Raw genomic sequence first — 18,846 nt, forward strand, 5'->3', positions numbered from 1 at the left:
TATGTGAAAATGATGACTAAACTATAACAAGGAAGGTTTTTTTTTTTTTTTTTTTTGGTGTAGTTCAACTTACTGATGCCCCTTTTCTCTGCCTGAGGCAGGATGATAAGGAAGGAGGAGGACAAGTTGCTAGGGCAGATAGAGGGATCTGCTTCTGCCCCCACTTCTCTCTGATCATTGGTTATTCCTTGAGAGGCAATTCTCAGAAACCAGCTTAGCACAGTGAGGCTTACCCATGCTCGGGTGCCTAACCAGCATGATTTCAGAAGGTCTTTACATATGAAATACTCACATAATAGAAGACAAACATGGAATTTGGGCTCAGTGGAAGCAAGGAAGAATTGAACAAATCCTCAAAGTACCCTTGGTGGATTCTCCAGACTCCTTAAGTTCCTGAGCAGTTTTAAGGGTAGCGGACTCCTTCCTGCCTTTATGTAACAAAAGAGATAAAATGTGGAATTGAGACCACTGCTAGGGAAATAGACCTAATTGTATTTATTTAGGCAGAAGAGCCTACTGGTTAATACGATTCTGGAGCAAGACTACTTAGATTGGAATTCCAGCTCTGTTAACCTGAGTGATCTCTGGGAAGTTATTTAACATCTCTATGTCTCCACTTTCTCATCTCTATTATGAGGATAATAACAGTATCTACTTTATAGGATTGTTAGAATTAAGTGATTCATAGCTGTAAAATTCTTACAATAGTCCCTTGGCATGAAATAAGAGTGCAATAATTTTTTGCATAAGAAAGATGCACTGGAAGAGATCTTATCATCCAGGTCCTTAGGCAAGAAATTGAAATACATCTGGGAGAAAAGAACAAAATCACTCAGGATCTCTAAGGATTATAGAGTATACAGTTATAATCACGTCATGTGGGTTGTGAGTGATGGGCCATAGTATTTGTTCTCACAATTCTGAGGACAAGATATAAATATGTATTGAAGGAAAAGTCCTCAATTTTTGGCTAAACATCTGGTAAACTGACAGATGTTCAAGAGAGATTTTGGTAACAGTGAGATCTTAGTCACGAAGACTTTAAGAATTTTCTTTTAATGGTACTAGGGCATCATACTGGTTATATCTGCAGAATGAGTTTTGCTGTAGTAATCTAAGTAGGGGTTTATGTCATGTCTGTTTTCTACTTGGTATTTTGCCAGGGTAGGGAAAAATATATCTGAACTCCATTATAACAATGAAATGATAGTCCTTTTTGCCTTTAAAAATTCTAATCTAATAAACATTTATTGAGTGCCTACTAAGTATAGTAATAGTGTACCTAATTTTTTCAAACACATTATTATTGAAGTATAAAGGACACACAGAAAACTATACTCATCATAAGGGCAAATATTGATTTATCACAAAGTAAACTTATTCATGTAGTTCTCTATCCAAGGTGAGAAACAGAAGACTATCAGAATCCCCAAAAGACTCCTTATGTTTCTTTTCAGTTACTTTCCTCACCCACCTCCCCCAAAGGTAACCACTAAGCAGAAAGCAGACTTCTCACACCACAGATTATTTTTTCCTGGGTTTTAAAATTTTATGTAAATGGAATCAGAGTTCTGATTTCTTTCACTCACACTGTATTCATGAAAGTTATCCATGTTGTAGTTTGAAACAGAAGTTTGTTCCTTAGCATTGCTGTATAATATTCCATTATATGAATATACCACAATGTATTGATACAGTCTGCTTTTGATTAATGTTTAGGTTATTTCCAGATTGTGACTATGACAAATAATGCTTCTATAAATATCCTCATGCTGGCCTTTTAGTACACATATATATGCAGTTCTGTTACATGTATATGCAGGAGTAGAACTGCTGGACCAAAAGCAATGTCAATATTTAGCTTCAGTAGAGACTGCAAAGGCAGTTTTACCATTTTGCACTCCCATAAGCAGTGTATGAGAGTTCCAGTTGCTCCATATCCTTGCCAGCACTTGGTTTTACTTTTTGTGATGAAATAGGTGTGTAGTATCTCATTGTAGTTTGAATTTGCATTTATTGATGAATAATTAACTAATTTTCTTTTCATGTCCTTAGTGGCTATTTTGGGGGTGTGTTTGTGTGTGTGTCTGTGTGTGCATGCATACACATGTGTGAAAAGACTGTTCAAGTATTTTCACTCATTACAAAACTGAGTTGTATTTACCCTTTTGGTTCTTGTTCATGCCTTCTTGTATCTCCATGCTTCCACATAGGATCATTTCTTATGGGCCTGAAATACTACTTTTAGCATCTCTCCTTTAGTGCAGATCTGCTGGTGACAAATTCCCTCTCCTCATTTTTGTTTTGACAGAAAATGTATTTATTTTACCTTCACCTTTGGGACTGTGTTACTTCCTACTTTTAGGTTATCATTTATCTTCCGGCTTCCATTATTTCTGTTGAGATGCTACTATCCTCTGTCATTATTGTTACTCCTTTGAAGTTCATCTGTTTACTTATACTTTCTGACTGCTTTTAAAGACTTTCTGTTTGACTTTGGTGTTCAGCAATTTTAACATGATATGCTTAGTTGTGGTTTTCTTCATATTTATCCTACTTGAGTTTTGTAGCATTTCCTCAATCTGTGGTTTGATATTTTAGCAGTTTGAGAAAATTCTCAGCCTTTATTGCTTTACACATTGCATCAGAGCCATTCTTTTCTCTCTCTTTCTCTCTCTCTTTTTCTCTATCTGGGACATTTTCACTCTACCATAAGTTTTTAACGCTTTTTGTTTCTCCATTTGAGTGTTTTCTTCTGACCTACCTTCTAGTGAGTACTAATTATCTTTATAGTTGTATCTAATCTGCTATTAAACCCATCTGTTGATTTCTTAATTGTAATTATGGTTTTTTTTTTAGTTCTAGAATTGTCATTTGAATTTTTAAAATAGTTTCCAGTCTCTGATAATTTCCCAATTTTGTCACGCAATTTTAAAAACATATAAATTATAGTTATTTAAGTCCATGTAGATTGTTACAAAATCTGTATCTCCTATAGGTCTATTTTTATTATCTATTATTATTTTTGGATTTTGGTCATTTTTTGTTGTTGGCATACCATGTTATTTTTAAGAGGTATTTGTAAGAAAAAATTGGAGAAATTTTGAGGCTCTGCGTGAACTATCTTTCTCCAGGAAGATTTTGCTTTTGTTTATGGCAGCCAGATGGACTAGATGCAGATCAACTTGACTCAGTAATGACTTGAGATGGTTGAAACCTATATCAGTCTTTGAGAGGGCTTAATCTCTTTCCAGTCACCCTAACTCCTGATGTCCTTTGAGTTTCTACCAGAAAGCTTTGGGTGTACACCAGGATCATTATGGGGCCTGAATATCAATATTTGCTCCCATACCCACCGGCTTTGAGAGATTGCTATAAGTTGTATTCATATTATTTGTCTCTTAGTATTCACTTTCATTTGGGAAAATGTCTTGAGGGAAAAAGAGCTTCAGAATTTTCTCTAGAGATTTTTTTTTCTTTTAAAGGTCTTAGCTCCAGGAGTACTCACTGCTTTAGAAGATCTCTGATGTCTTTGAACAGATGTTTGCCTAGTTGTTCTTGACAGAAATAATGGATTAAACAAGCTAATCTGCCATACTAGCAGGGAAATCATTTGCTTTTTGATGCCTTTTTTAGGGAATTCAAAAAGCATGAGAAAGTGAAATTGTACTTTTTTTTGTCATTTTAAATGTTTGTTGATGGCCACAAGACTAATACTTTATCCGTTTTTTCTTTTCCTTTTTTCTATTTGTATGAATTTCAGAGGTACAAGTAGTTTTGTTACGTGAAATTATTGCGTAGTGGTGAAGTCTGAGCTTCTAGTGTATCCATCACCCAAATAATGTACATTGTACTGAATGTACATTGTACATTGTACTTAATGTACATTAAGTAATTTCTTATCCTTTACCATCCTCCCAAATCTCTAGTGTCTATCATTTCACACTGTGTGTCCATATGTACACATTATTTAGCTCCCACTAAGTGAGAATATATGGTATTTGACTCTTGTTCTGAGTTAGTTCACCTAGGACAATGGCCTCTGGTTCCATCCATGTTACTACAAAAGACATTTCATTCTCTTGTTATGACTGAGTAGTATTCCATTACATATCGCATTTTCTTTACACAGTCATCCATTGACAGACACATAGGTTGATTCCATATCTTTACTATTGTGAATAGTGCTACAATAAACATATGAGTGCAGGTATCGTTTTAATATGATTTATTTTTTTGGGGGTAGATGCCCAGTAGTAGGATTTCTGGATTAAATGGTAGTTCTCTATTTAGTTCTTTGAGGAATCTTCACACTGTTTTCCATAGATGTTGTATTCATTTACACTCCCACCAACAGTGTATAAGCATTCCCTTTTCTCCCATCCTTGCCAACATCTGTTATTTTTATTACTTTTTAATAATTTTTTATTTTATAATTTTTTAATTTTATAATTTTTTATTATAAAAAGTATTTTATTACTTTTTTATAATAGCCATTCTGACTGGTATAAAGTGATATCTCATTATGGCATTAATTTGCGTTTTTCTGATGATTAGTGATGTTGAGCATTTTTAACATTTTATTCTATAATATATATTTAGTCTGTGCAGATCTGGGCTTTGAATTCTGGCACACTTTTTGGGATACCTTTAGAGCAATGTGAAATCTGTTATGAGTTTGATTCATAGTTCAGAATGAAAAGCAACCAAAAAAGATATACAAATGGCCAATATGCACATGAAAATATGCTGGAAATTATTAGTCATCAGGGAATTGCAAATCAAAATCACAAGATACAATTTCACACCCATTAGAATGGCTAGAATAAAAAAGTTAGATAATAAGAAATGTTGATGAAGATGTGGAAAAATTGGAATCCTTATAGACTAATGGTTGAAATGTACAATGGTGCAACCCACTTTGGAAAACACTATGGCAGTTCCTTTGACAATTAAACATTACGTTACCATATGACCTAGCAACTCCACTTCTATAAACTCAAGAGAAAAGAAAATATATGTTCACACAAAAATTTGCACATGAATGTTCATAACAGCACTATTCACAATAGCCAAAAGGTAGAAACTATCCAAATGTTTATCAATTGATGGATCGACAATGTCTTGTATATCCATACAATGGAATATTATTTGGCCATTAAAAGGAATGAAGTACTGATACGTTCTACAACATGGGTAAACCTTAGAAACATTATGGTGAGTGAAGGAAACCAGTCACCCAATACCACATGTTCTATTATCTTATTCATATGAAAGTCCAGAATAGGGAAATTTTTAAAGATAGAAAGTGTATTAGTGGTTGCTTAGGACCAGTGGGGGCAAAATTGATAGCTAAAGTGTATGGGGTTTCTTTTTGAGGTGATGAAAACTTTTAAAAATTGACTGGTGATGGTTGCACTTATATGTGAATATTTAAAAATCATTAAATTGTTCACTTTAAATGTATGTGAATTATAACTTCATTATTATAGAAATTTTTCAACATACAAAAAGATTGAGAGGATATTATAATGAACCCCCATGCATCTATCACATGTCTTCAACAATTATGTGTTTTTACCAATGAAGGAATTTTTTTAAGATGCAGCTTACATAGGCAGATTCATACACTAGGGAAAAGAGTCAGGATTAAGGGAGTAGTTGAGAATTTAGAAGGGAAAGATGATAATTGATATAGCAAAGTTTTTGAGGAGGCAAGTGATAGAGTGTAGTGCAGGTGGGGAGATCCTGGCTCCAGATCATAAGAAAGACTCTTTGTTCTCCGAGTTGAAAGAAAACAGGTAAAAATTACTGTCTTTTTTTTTTTTTATTATACTTTAAGTTCTAGGGTACATGTGCATAACGTGCAGGTTTGTTACATATGTATACTTGTGCCATGTTGGTGTGCTGCATCCATCAACTCTTCAGCACCCATCAATTCATCATTTATATCAGGTATAACTCCCCAATGCAATCCCTCCCCCCTCCCCCCTCCCCATGATAAGCCCCAGTGTGTGAAGTTCCCCTTCCTGAGTCCAAGTGATCTCATTGTTCAGTTCCCACCTATGAGTGAGAACATGCGGTGTTTGGTTTTCTCTTCTTGTGATAGTTTGCTAAGAATGATGGTTTATCCCCATCAAGCTACCAATGAGTTTCTTCACAGAATTGGAAAAAACTGCTTTAAAGTTCATATGGAACCAAAAAAGAGCCCGCATTGCCAAGACAATCCTAAGTCAAAAGGACAAAGCTGGAGGCGTCACGCTACCTGACTTCAAACTATACTACAAGGCTACAGTAACCAAAACAGAATGGTACTGGTACCAAAACAGAGCTATAGACCAATGGAACAGAACAGAGTCCTCAGAAATAATACCACACATCTACAGCCGTCTGATCTTTGATAAACCTGAGAGAAACAAGAAATGGGGAAAGGATTCCCTATTTAATAAATGGTGCTGGGAAAATTGGCTAGCCATAAGTAGAAAGCTGAAACTGGATCCTTTCCTTACTCCTTATATGAAAATTAATTCAAGATGGATTAGAGACTTAAATGTTAGACCTAATACCATAAAAACCCTAGAAGAAAATCTAGGTAGTACCATTCAGGACATAGGCATGGGCAAGGACTTCATGTCTAAAACACCAAAAGCAACAGCAGCAAAAGCCAAAATTGACAAATGGGATCTAATTAAACTAAAGAGCTTCTGCACAGCAAAAGAAACTACCATCAGAGTGAACAGGCAACCCACAGAATGGGAGAAAATTTTTGCAATCTACTCGTCTGACAAAGGGCTAATATCCAGAATCTACAAAGAACTCAAACAAATATACAAGAAAAAAACAAACAACCCCATCACAAAGTGGGGAAAGGATATGAACAGACATTTCTCAAAAGAAGACATTCATACAGCCAACAGAGACATGAAAAAATGCTCATCATCACTCGCCATCAGAGAAATGCAAATCAAAACCACAATGAGATACCATCTCACACCAGTTAGAATGGCCATCATTAAAAAATCAGGAAATTACTGTCTTTCAGAAATCTGTTGAAAATTCTAATTTTCAGAAGCTTGCTGTGCTAACTTCCTCCAGTTTCCCTCTGCCACTGCACTCCATATCCACTTTGGCTTCCCCAGTTTCCTCTTTGAAGTCATTCACTAATTTTTTTGACAAGTCTATTCTACAAAAGCATTTCATAAGTTCAGTCATTTTACTGAAGATTCAGTGTCTACAGAGAGTAACCATAATACAGAAAGCAACCATCTACCATCCTCCATCTTATAGGCAGCTTGTGTTACCTCTCTAAAGCAACAGTCAAACTGTTCCCTTGTCCTATAAATAGAATTCCTTTCCTAAAAGGAATTCTGGGAAAGAAAATATTCTCCATAACTTTACATAGAGATTAAGTTTTTGGTGTAAAGTCAGGGAATGAACAAATCCATGCCTAGTGACAATTAGTTTCTCTGTGAATTAGGAAGGTTCATTTGGAAAGAGTTCATTTGGCTGGAATTGGGTAGGAGGAAGCTTTAGGAGTGTGCCAAGGGTTTGAAATATTGCCAAAGCCTGCCTTTTAGCTTTACCTAAAGTAATGTCTTCCCTTCTAATAATGATGAAAACAGCAAAATGCCTCCATCCATACACACACCTAGGAAATGAGATTAGGATTACTAGGGAATGTTAGACTTCTGTGAAATGCCACTTAAATAGGCAATACTGCCAATTTATCCCCTTTTGTATTGGCTCTGTGAAGATAAGGTTGGGAAATATTGTCAGGGAACTTTTCTCCATTTAAGTCTGAATCAGTAGGTATTTGCATGAGCATCATCCTCGTCATTCATTAGATGACAGCTTAACTCTAGAGCTGGAAATGTACGTTGGAATCATTTTGTACAAGCTTCTTGTCTCCCAAATGTGTCTCCCTCCCTGACCCCATTTCTATCTGTGACATTTTGTAGTGAGTACCCAACAGTATGAATGATGATTAAAACCAATGATTTCAAAATATTTTTTGTGCATTCTCAGAAGGTTTCTGTGGTTGATTACTACTAAGCACCAACTGGGTAATAATTGCCTAATTCTCTTGATAGAGAAAAAGATGTAATTTGGAAATAATTGACTGAACAAGAGAAAAATGGATAGATACTAGAAAAAATTATGTGGGCCATAGTATTGCTTAAAGCAATAAATATTTTGGAGTCAAAATACCATAAATATAACAATATAAATACTGTATATGTGTGACTACTTAACTTAGATTGTAATAATTTGTGTTTAGCTCATCTTCTGCGCTTAAAGTATTTTTCTTATAGTGGAGAAAACATAAGGACTATGAAAAAATGATTTAATACTGGATCCTTAGAGTTTGGAAATTTGTAACCACACTTACATGTATAAGTAATACACAAAGTATATCACTAATATGTTCTGCTTTACAATGCTCCACTGAATTAGCCTCTCAGGAAAAATAACTTAGTCCAGTTACTCCCCGGTCAACTCAGGTAATCGTGTTTCTACCTTTTAAATTTGATTAGTAGGTTCCAGTCTTTCCAGTGAATGACATTATTAATTAAAGTCAGTGCCAAAAGACTATGAGAAAAACTGACGCTTTGAGTAAGAATGAACTTCTCTTCCAGGCAAATAAATACCAAAGCTTCAGAGTTTTTATGTCTACCAAATATAGATGTTTTTCCATTTGTTCATAACTTAAATAAGAAAAACATTTATTCCTATGCATTTTAAATTGTACATTTAGATAGAGACAATTATGTTACATGGACAGAATTACATGGAATTGAATTTTAAGAATCAGGCATGGATAAAGCTACAACAATCAAGACAGTGTAGTAGCGGCAAAAGAATAGACAAATAGATCAGTGGAACAGAATAGAGAGCCTAGAAATAGACCCACGTAAAAGCAGTCAACTGATCTTTGACAAAAGAACAAAAACAATACAATGGAGAAATGATAATTTTTAAAACTCTAGACACAGATCTTACACCCTTCACAAAAAATTAGCCCAAAATGGATCACAGACCTAAATACAGAATACAAAACTATAAAATTCCTAGAAGATAACATAGGAGAAAATCTAGGTGACTTTGGATTTGATGATTGCTTTGTAGATATAACACCAAAGGCATGATCCATGAAAGAAAGAAAAAACTAATAAGCTGAACTCATTAAAATAAAAAATTACTGCTCTGCAGAACACACTGTCAAGAGAATAAAAAGACAAACCACAGACTGAAAAAATATATTTGCAAAAGACTTATCTGATAAAGGATTGTTATTTAAAATGTACAAAGAACCCTTAAAACTCAACAATAAGAAAACAATCAGGTTAAAAAAATGGGCCAAAGACCTTAACAGACACCTTGCCAAAGATGGACAAGATGGCAAATAAGCATATGAAAAGATACTCCACATTATATGTTATCAGGGAAATACAAATTAAAACAATAATGAGGTACTACTATATACCTATTGGAATGGAATATCATTAAGCTTGAAAAATAAGGAAATTTTGCCATTTCTCAACAACATGAATGAACCTGAAAGATATTTTGCTAAGTGAGATAAGCTAGGCACAGAAAGAAATTTACTGCATGATCTCATTTATATGTGTAATCTAAAAAAGTCAAATTGATAGGACCAGAGAATAGAATAGTAGTTACTAGGGGCAGGGATGGGTCTGGGAAATAGGGAGATGATGGTCAAAGGATACAAAGTTTCAGTTATGTCAGATAAATAAGTTCTTGAGATCTAATATACAGCATGGTGAGTATAGTTAATAATACCTGAAATTTGCTAAGTGTTCTCCCACAGAAAAGGTAACTATATGAGGTAATAGATATATTAGCTTGACTATAGTCATCATTTTATAGTATATATGTATATCAGAATATTATGTTGTCCACCTTAAATATATTGGCAAAATTCCAGAACACTGACTAAAGAAAATACAGGTGGGGATGTGGAGCAACAGGAGCTCTCATTCATAGCTGTTGAGAATGCAAAATGGTATAATCATTTTGGAATACAGTTGAGAGGTTTCTTAAAAAATGCACATGCTCTTACCCTACAATCCAGCAAACAAATCACACCCATTGGTATTTATCCAAAGGAGTTGAAAACTTATGCCCCTCCAAAAATCTACATATGGATGTTTATAACAAATTTATTCGTAACTGTAAAAACCTAGAAGCAACCAAGATGTCCTTTAACAAGTGAATGGATAAATAAATTATGGTATATCCAGATAATGAACTATTATTCAGCACTAAAAAGAAATTGGCTGTCAAGTCATGAAAAGATATGGCGAAGAAAACTTAAATGTATGTTATTAAGTGAAAAAAGTCAATCTAAGAAGGCCACACATGCTGTATGATTCCAATTATATAACATTCTGGAAAATGTAAAACTATGACGACAATAAAAAGATCAGTGGTTTCCAGGAGTTGGAGACTAGGGAGGGATGAATAGGTGGAGAATAGAGGAATTTTACGCAGTGAAACTACTCTGTATGATACTGTAATGGTGGCTACATGTCATTATACATTTGTCCAATGTATAATGTCCAATGTACCCATAGGATGTACAATGCCAAGAGTAAGCCCTAATGTAAACTGTAAACTTTGGATGATAATGATCTGTCAGTGTAGGTTCATCAGTTGTAAAAAAATGTACCACTTTGGTGGGGGATGTTGATACTGGAGGTTGTTGATATGCTTGTGTGGGGTGAGGGAATATATGGGAAATCTCTGTACCTTCTGCTCAACTTTACTGTGAGCCTAAAACTACTCTAAAGTTTATTAAAATGAATAAATAAACATTTCAAGATATTTTTTAAAAATGAAGCAGCAGGCATGGAAAGGTATTACCTCAATTTTATGAGTGAGAAAACAGAACCCAGAGAGGTTGCCATTTTTTCAGCGTAAACTGGTGAGACAAGAATAAAATGAGAGCCAGGCTGTTGGTTCCTAACTCATAGCCCTGCTTCCCATCCTTCCTTGTGCCAGTATTTAGAGATGTTGGCAGCCTATAGTAAGTGATTATATTTCAGTTTTGACCACAGTCTACTTATGGGTTGGCATCATGTATCTTAGATAGTACAACTCAAGGCCAACAGTGCTGTGCTCTGGAATGTAATACCACTTTCCATTTAAATGAGCTACATCTTGTCTCCCCAAACTTCTGCTTCTATTATAAACTGGATAAACCCATTACCCATAAGTCATTTTAAGAAATAAACAGGTGGAGTTGAGACTTCTTGAAATGCTAAGGACTTTCATCCCAAGACAGATTGACTCTCAGTAACAGTGAAGTTCTCGTTTCTTCAGTTCCCTACAGAATTGAAGAATGCAACCACAGTGAGTATTCTATAGTCAGTGTATCAGTTTAAAAGAACCTGCAGATATAGAGGAACATACTGAGCAACTTATTACTGTTTGTATATCTACTGCTGGTATGTGCTGAGGGACATCAAGAGGAAAAATCAGATTTGGTTGGTCGGTCTTGATTCCCCAGAAGCTTAGAAGCCAATTGAGAAAATAAAACACACCCTATAAAGGACTCTACATATTCAGACAGGCCCAGATGAGGTCAGGAATGTATTTTAGTGTGCCTTACCCTGAAGCAGACCCTATGAGAAGAATTTGAGTGCCTATATTTTGGGAGGAAGATGTAAGGAGTGTGGTAGAAGAGAAATGAGGCGGGGAAGGGAAGGCAGCCAATAAAGGGAGACAACTATTAGACGACTCTCACCATGGGTGACTAGAAGTTAATCCAATGAGAAAATACTAGGAAATGGCATAGAACACATGCCTCAGAGATATTTTATCTAATGGGTGGGGAAGCCATAGTACTTGTATTCCAACTCTTAATCTGGGCTAGAATTGGGGCATTGAGGGCGCTCCTGGGAGTATGAATTCATGGCACTTCAGCCTGACAGGCATCTGGATGCAGCAGCTTTCTGCAGTCTGGAAAACATACTCAAGCACAGTGGGCAGATGCTAACAACTGGAAGTCAGGCTGTACACATAAAACAGAAGAGTTCAAGGAATGTGGGTGGGGTGCTGACAGAGTGTCTGCTGCAGTAGGATTCCTAGTAGAGGTGAGACTTGATGATACTCTCTCTTTTCTCCCCAGGTCTCCTCATGACCATATCCCTGTTGTCCATTGTGTATGGAGCCTTGCGCTGCAACATCCTAGCCATCAAAATCAAGTACGATGAGTATGAAGTCAAAGTGAAGCCTCTGGCCTATGTCTGTATCTTCCTGTGGAGGAGCTTTGAGATTGCCACTCGAGTTGTAGTCCTGGTCCTCTTTACCTCCGTCCTGAAGACCTGGGTGGTGGTTATAATACTCATCAACTTCTTCAGTTTCTTCTTGTACCCCTGGATCCTCTTCTGGTGCAGTGGTTCCCCATTCCCTGAGAACATAGAGAAGGCCCTCAGTCGGGTGGGAACCACCATTGTACTATGCTTTCTAACTTTACTCTATACTGGTATCAACATGTTCTGCTGGTCTGCTGTACAGCTGAAAATTGACAGCCCTGACCTCATCAGCAAGTCCCATAATTGGTACCAGCTACTGGTGTATTACATGATGAGATTCATTGAAAATGCCATCCTCCTCCTCCTGTGGTATCTTTTCAAGACTGACATCTATATGTATGTGTGCGCACCTCTGTTGGTCCTGCAGCTGCTTGTTGGGTACTGCACAGCCATTCTCTTCATGCTTGTATTCTATCAGTTCTTCCACCCTTGCAAAAAGCTCTTTTCCTCCAGTGTTTCTGAAGGCTTTCAGAGGTGGCTCAGGTGTTTCTGCTGGGCCTGCAGGCGGCAAAAACCCTGTGAGCCAATAGGAAAGTCAGATCTACAGTCATCCAGAGATAGAGATGAGACACCTTCTAGCAGTAAAACAAGTCCTGAGCCTAGTCAGTTCTTGAATACTGAAAATCTCTGCTCTGCTTAATGGGACCCAAGGTCTCAGGGCACAGGCATATTATTTTCTGGGTTTGATACCCGTTATTCATACAAATAATGAGCCCTACACAGGGAACAAGGCAGGAAGTTAGCTGTTAATTCCTTGTGAATTAGCTGCTCCTCTTTATAGAGCTTTATAGAGCTCTTGGGTATGTAGAACTATGGAAAGAAGCCAGGAAAACCTCTGAGTGTTGAAGGGGCAACCCAAGGCATCACAGTTCACAGGTAACCATGTTATGTTCTTCTAGGCATTACTGGCCTTTTCACTGACAAGTTACCCCTGAAATCTGAATTGTATTGGTTAGATTCATTAGGTGGAATGAGGAGAGGGGCTTACCTGTTCTCTAGTTTTCCAGACTGCTGGTTTGGGTAACCTGAAGTTTTATGATCCCTGAACATAGTTTTCACCCAAGAGCTGTCCTGGTGACCAAAAAAGATTACTAGGGTTTTGCCATCAGCAACATCATTCCTGTCAGAGCTTTCAGGGAGGGCTGTTCAAGTTTGGTTTTTGAATAGATAGAGGTTTCATTTTCATCTCATTAGGGCTTTTTGTACATAGCCAACTGTAACCACCCTGGCATGCTGTCTCTAATTGATTCAAGAGCCTAGATTTGGAGACTTTGTCCCTTAGCATCCATGAATGGAGAAATGAGTGATAAATTTGGCTATGGAAGCCCTGGAATTTTAGGAAAGTTGTGATTCTTTGATATGTTGATGAAATTCTGGATCAGGAGGGGTGTTAAAACATCAAAATGATGGAGGCTTATGTAAGTAGAATTCTTACCATCTTACTCCTGCCTCCCCATTCCTTGCCTATCAGGACCATTTTAGAAGAGTTACCTTGGTTAACTTAAGGGTTTTTTAGAAAGCCCCACAGAAATCTCTCACCTAATTCAGGTGTATAGGGAATTTTCATTTTCATTATTTGAAGGAAGAGTGTTTTCCTCACCACCACCTGTAATTAGAGATTGACTTCAGAAACTTTTTCTAAATTATAAAGACGGAATAACCAGAAAAGTTTTGTCTTTCATGGAATGCAATTTGACTTGTCATAATTGTGAGTTAATTTGATAAAGATCTCCAGTTTTATCCTCTGACATCCTTTAATGTTCTATTTAATTTTTCCTTTAATCTGAGACCCTAATTGTTTCATAAAAGACGATTGGGTAGCATATCCTCAATTATCTTGGAAAAATGCCTAGATCTAGTGCCATTATTTCTACCATTAAAATCTTGAAAGTGAAATACTTGAAAACAGGTGAACATAAAGATCACACCAATTTAGAATGAATATTAAAGCCTGAGAAATTTACAAAAGGGACTCTATTTATGGACTCGATTTTACCACATGGAATAGGGGTTCACTTCTCTGTGTTAACTTACAAAACGTATTTATCTGGCCATTACACTTCGGATAATTGTCATTTTAAATTCTTCTTGGTGTCAAATTTTTAAGTAATTTCATGCACACAGGAGAAAATGCAATTTGGTAATCAGTTTCCACTACATTCAGAGGTCAAGAAAGCAGTATATATTCTTTCACAAGACATCCATATTGTTTAATATTTATAGAGTTCATAAAAATACATCAATAAGCTCCTAAATTATAGAGCCTCAATTTTAGTTTTTCTCATTTGAAATGTTTTTGATTTACCAATATTTGTGGTTTAACTTTGTGGGGATGTCCAGACAGTAGATCATTTTTTGTCTATTTTTAACCAAATAAGAATAACACTCAAGACTGTGTTCTCCATCCCAACACATCACTTACCACTTGCACTATTCTTAATAGGCCTGAAATAGTGAGCATATATAATCAAAATACTTCATACAACATATACTTTCATGTACTCTTCATGTAATCACATATGTGCATAGATACACAATCGTAATACATAAAACACCCTTGAAAATATATAATGACTTTGAATAAAATAAAGTTACCGTGTTAATACATCATTTTTTGTTTTTTCCTGATTAACAAAAGGGCTCTATAATGATTAGGAGAGCAGTAAGGCCATTCTTTAGTCATTCCAAGTGTATATTTTGTATCACACCAGTTACTTGTGTTCATTGACACCAAATATTTTCAAGCTTTTTGTGAGAAAGAAATTCTTGCCTTGAGGCTCTGCAGTGGCAAATGGTAGGGGTGATAGTGCTCCCTTTTCACCTGAAATGCCTCCACCTCAGGCCTTGGGAGTGAGGTGTGGGAGTAGCCACCACCCTGCCACTGACTAGGCATGTTAAGAATTAGACAGGGATGGAGAGACTTATTTTTTCCAGCTTTGGTTTGGAAGCTTGTCTCAAAAACCATTACAAAATCTTAACCTTCAAATACATTTTAAATCACTTTAATTTAAAAGATAGGGGAGCAACATGAGTGATCCCAAACCAAACTAACAGTGCTGGTTTGTCAGACACCTAAAGCCCACTGCACACGTTTATAAGGACAGAGGTTTGATAACTCATTTGGGTATTTTGTCAGTTTTAACCCTTGATACACAGGTATCCCAGCTTTGGGCACATGTATGTCCATTCACTTTGGGGAAGGGATGTCACTACTTTCTTTCTGTGTGGTGAAAACACAAGCCATGGTGAACTGAGAATTTTTGTTTTTAAATTATTTATATTACTGAATTGGCAAAAGTATAGTTCACACTGCAGAGCTAGGTTGTCCTATAGGCATAAAACAAACCAGCAAATTTTCTCATGTGTTTGGAGTTAAAATGTGTTTTTCAGTTATAATTTCAATTTTTAAATTTCTCGGTACTTTGTCTAATTAATTACATCCCATAACTTGTCAGGATAGCTGCTCCAACTGAATTGCTATCATTTGGCTGGATGGGGGTGAAGTATGTCTTCAAAATATATTGAAGTAAGTCCATCAAACATGTTTAGACTTCTCATTACTGGAGACAGACCAGTGTAGAGATTGGCACTTCCCTGCCCAGCCCTACAACTTAAATGCTCTATGCCTCAGTTTCCCCATAATACCCTTGTCCAACCTACCTCACAAGGTTATCAGAAAGATCAAATTGAATAATAGATGTGAAAATGCTTTGAAAATGTTTTTAAGTGCTATGCATATTTATAGAGTTGTTATAGTTATTCAAATCCATAAGCAGGTTATTTTTATTTTTTTACTGTTTGAAAAGAAATAAGTAGTGTCATTCATATGAGTTCCTGAGTGAATATGTGAATCTTTGGTCTTCTCGGCAGGTTCCCTTTCTCTTACCACCAGTTGCTTACAAAAATTAGCACTCAAACACATGGCACTTGGAAGAAAAAGACCCACTGAATCTGAGAAAGTGCTTTCTGGTGGCAAATGAATTTATCATTTTAGTATAGTTTTCTATAAAGGATATAGCAACATCTTTTGATAATTGTGCTTTACAACTTGAATGCTGATTCAAGGCATTATTTGGATGTGAGTTTAATCTTTTCAGCTTTGTAAATGGGAAAATATATATTAAAATTGATTGTCAAATACATTTCTTTGGAAACCACCTTAAAACATTAGTGCTGTGGTTATGAGTGAATGTGCCAGTACTTAACCAGTCAATGCATTGTGGATATGAGCTTTTGTTGACTGCTTCTCTGCAGTCGTTGATGCTAATAAATATTGTTATGTTTCTTCATATAATAAATTAATTTTTCAGTTTCTCCTTGTATTGCATTCTTTATACAATTCTTACATGACCTTTTTACTTGAGGGACTATTTTTAAAACAGAAATTTTAAAATAGTTTCATTGTAACTGATTATAGTTGTATGAACTCACCTGGAAATTACTTCTGTAGGCTGAGAAATTTGAGAGTGCTAAGATTCTGCCTTGCAGAACAGCAACAGTCCATGGTTGCTGAAAACTCCTCTGATTGTTTTATAAACATTTACTCCATTTGTTAAAATTACACTGCTGGATACTAAGATTCTGTTCAGTTGTCCATCAGTTGCCATGCATAATACAAAAAAGAGAGGCAATATACATTTCTTCTAGAGAAACATAAATATATACTGATTCAGAAACATAAAACACCAAAGAAATGGCTTGGTATTAACACACATAATCAAATGTAAATGGTTGGGAAAAACATCAGTCATTAAAGGGATCATTTCAGAGCATGAGAGAGACATGGACTGTTTCAATAATTCCTTTGCTTCTGAAGGTGGCCTTGGAATTTGCAGAGACTTAGCTATAGGATAAACCTCTCTTTTAAAAACGGCTTTATTGAGGCATAATTGACATACAAAAAACTGCACATATTTAATGTATACAATTTGATGAGTGTGTACATATGCAAACACTCATGAAACCATCACTACAATCAAGGAAAAGGCATATTCATCACCTCTAAAAATTTCCTTGTACCTCATTGTTTTTGTTTTGTTTTGTCTTTGTAAGACACTTAACATGAGATCTATGCTCTTAATATTTTAAATTCACAATACACTATCATTAACTATAGGTACTATGTTGTACAACAGATCTCTATAACTTATTCATCTAACATAACTGAAACTTTACATCCATTGAACAACAACTTCCCATTTCCCCTACCCCCCAGGCCCTGGCAACTGCCATTCTATCCTCTGCTTCTGTGAGTTTCACTGTTTTAGACACCCTATCTAGCTGGAATCATGTAATATTTGTCCTTCTGTGTCTAGCTTATTTCACTTAGCATAATATCCTCCAGATTCTTCCATGCTGTCACAAATGGCAAGGTGTCCTTCTTTTTTTAAGGCTGAATAGTATTTAGGAATATGCCATATTTTCTTTATCCATTTATCTATCAATGGACAGGTTATTTTCATATCCTGGCTATTGTGATTAATGGTTCAATGAACACTGGAGTGCAGATATCTCTTCAAGATCCTGGTTTCAATTATTTTGGATACATACCCAGAAGTGAGGCTGTTGAATCATACAGAAGCTTTATTTTTTTATTTTTTTGAGGAGCCTTCATACTGTTGCCCATATTGGCTATACTATTTTACATTCCTATCAACAGTATACAAGTGTTCTAATTTCTCCAAAACCTTACTTACATTTAATTTTTTTTTTTTGATAGTAGACATCCTAACAGGTGTGAGGGGATATCTCACTGTGTTTTTAATTTGTATTTTCCTGATGATTGGGAATGTTGAGCACCTTTTCATATACCAATTTTCCATTTGTATATTTTCTTTGGAAAAAGGTCTATTACAGTCCTTTGCCCAACTTTTAATTGGGTTATTAAACGCTTTCTTCTATTGAGTTGTAGGAGTTTCTTACATGTTTTGGAGATTATCAGATACATAGTTTGCAAATATTTTCTCCAATCTATAGATTATTTTCCTTTGCTGTGCAGAAGTCTTTTAAAATAAATATTTTCATGTTAAGAAAACGGAATATTAACAATTATAGCATTCAAGTAAGTCAATATAAAAATTATTTAATTTGGTGTTTGTTAATGTTTTATTTTGAAATAATTTTAAACTAATAGAAAAGCCTGAAGAATAGTGCAAGGAATTTCTTTATACCCTTTACCCAGATTAACCTATTATTAATATTTTTCCATGTCCATTATCATTGTCACTTTCTCTCTCTTGTAAATCATTTGAGATTACACTGCCAACGTTACACCCCTTTATTCATAAATACTTTGATGTGTTTTTCCTATGAATAAAGGTAATCTCTTACAGAGCCACACTATAGTTACCAAATTCAGGAAATTTAATATTGACACAATACTAATATCTAATTTACTATCCATACTCCACTTAACAATTGTGCCAGCCATTTCATTTGTTTTCACAAAGCTTCCTCAACCATGTGAATCAACTCAGTTCTCTTCTGTGGGGTTGTCTTTATTTAAAAC

The 18,846-nt window shown here is 35.6% G+C and overlaps 1 protein-coding gene across 1 annotated transcript in view; it reads left to right on the forward strand.

The window, feature by feature from the left end:
* The window catches only part of XK (X-linked Kx blood group), a 48,595-nt gene extending 31,943 nt beyond the window's left edge, over nt 1-16,652 (forward strand). The window contains exon 3 of the mRNA XM_011941959.1: nt 12,152-16,652. Coding sequence (XP_011797349.1) covers nt 12,152-12,978 — 827 coding nt within the window. The 3' untranslated portion in view covers nt 12,979-16,652. The remainder of the gene's footprint in view (nt 1-12,151) is intronic.
* The last annotated feature ends 2,194 nt before the right edge of the window (nt 16,653-18,846 follow it).

Source organism: Colobus angolensis, unplaced genomic scaffold (assembly GCF_000951035.1).
Source record: "Colobus angolensis palliatus isolate OR3802 unplaced genomic scaffold, Cang.pa_1.0 Scaffold103, whole genome shotgun sequence".
Lineage (NCBI taxonomy): Eukaryota > Metazoa > Chordata > Mammalia > Primates > Cercopithecidae > Colobus > Colobus angolensis.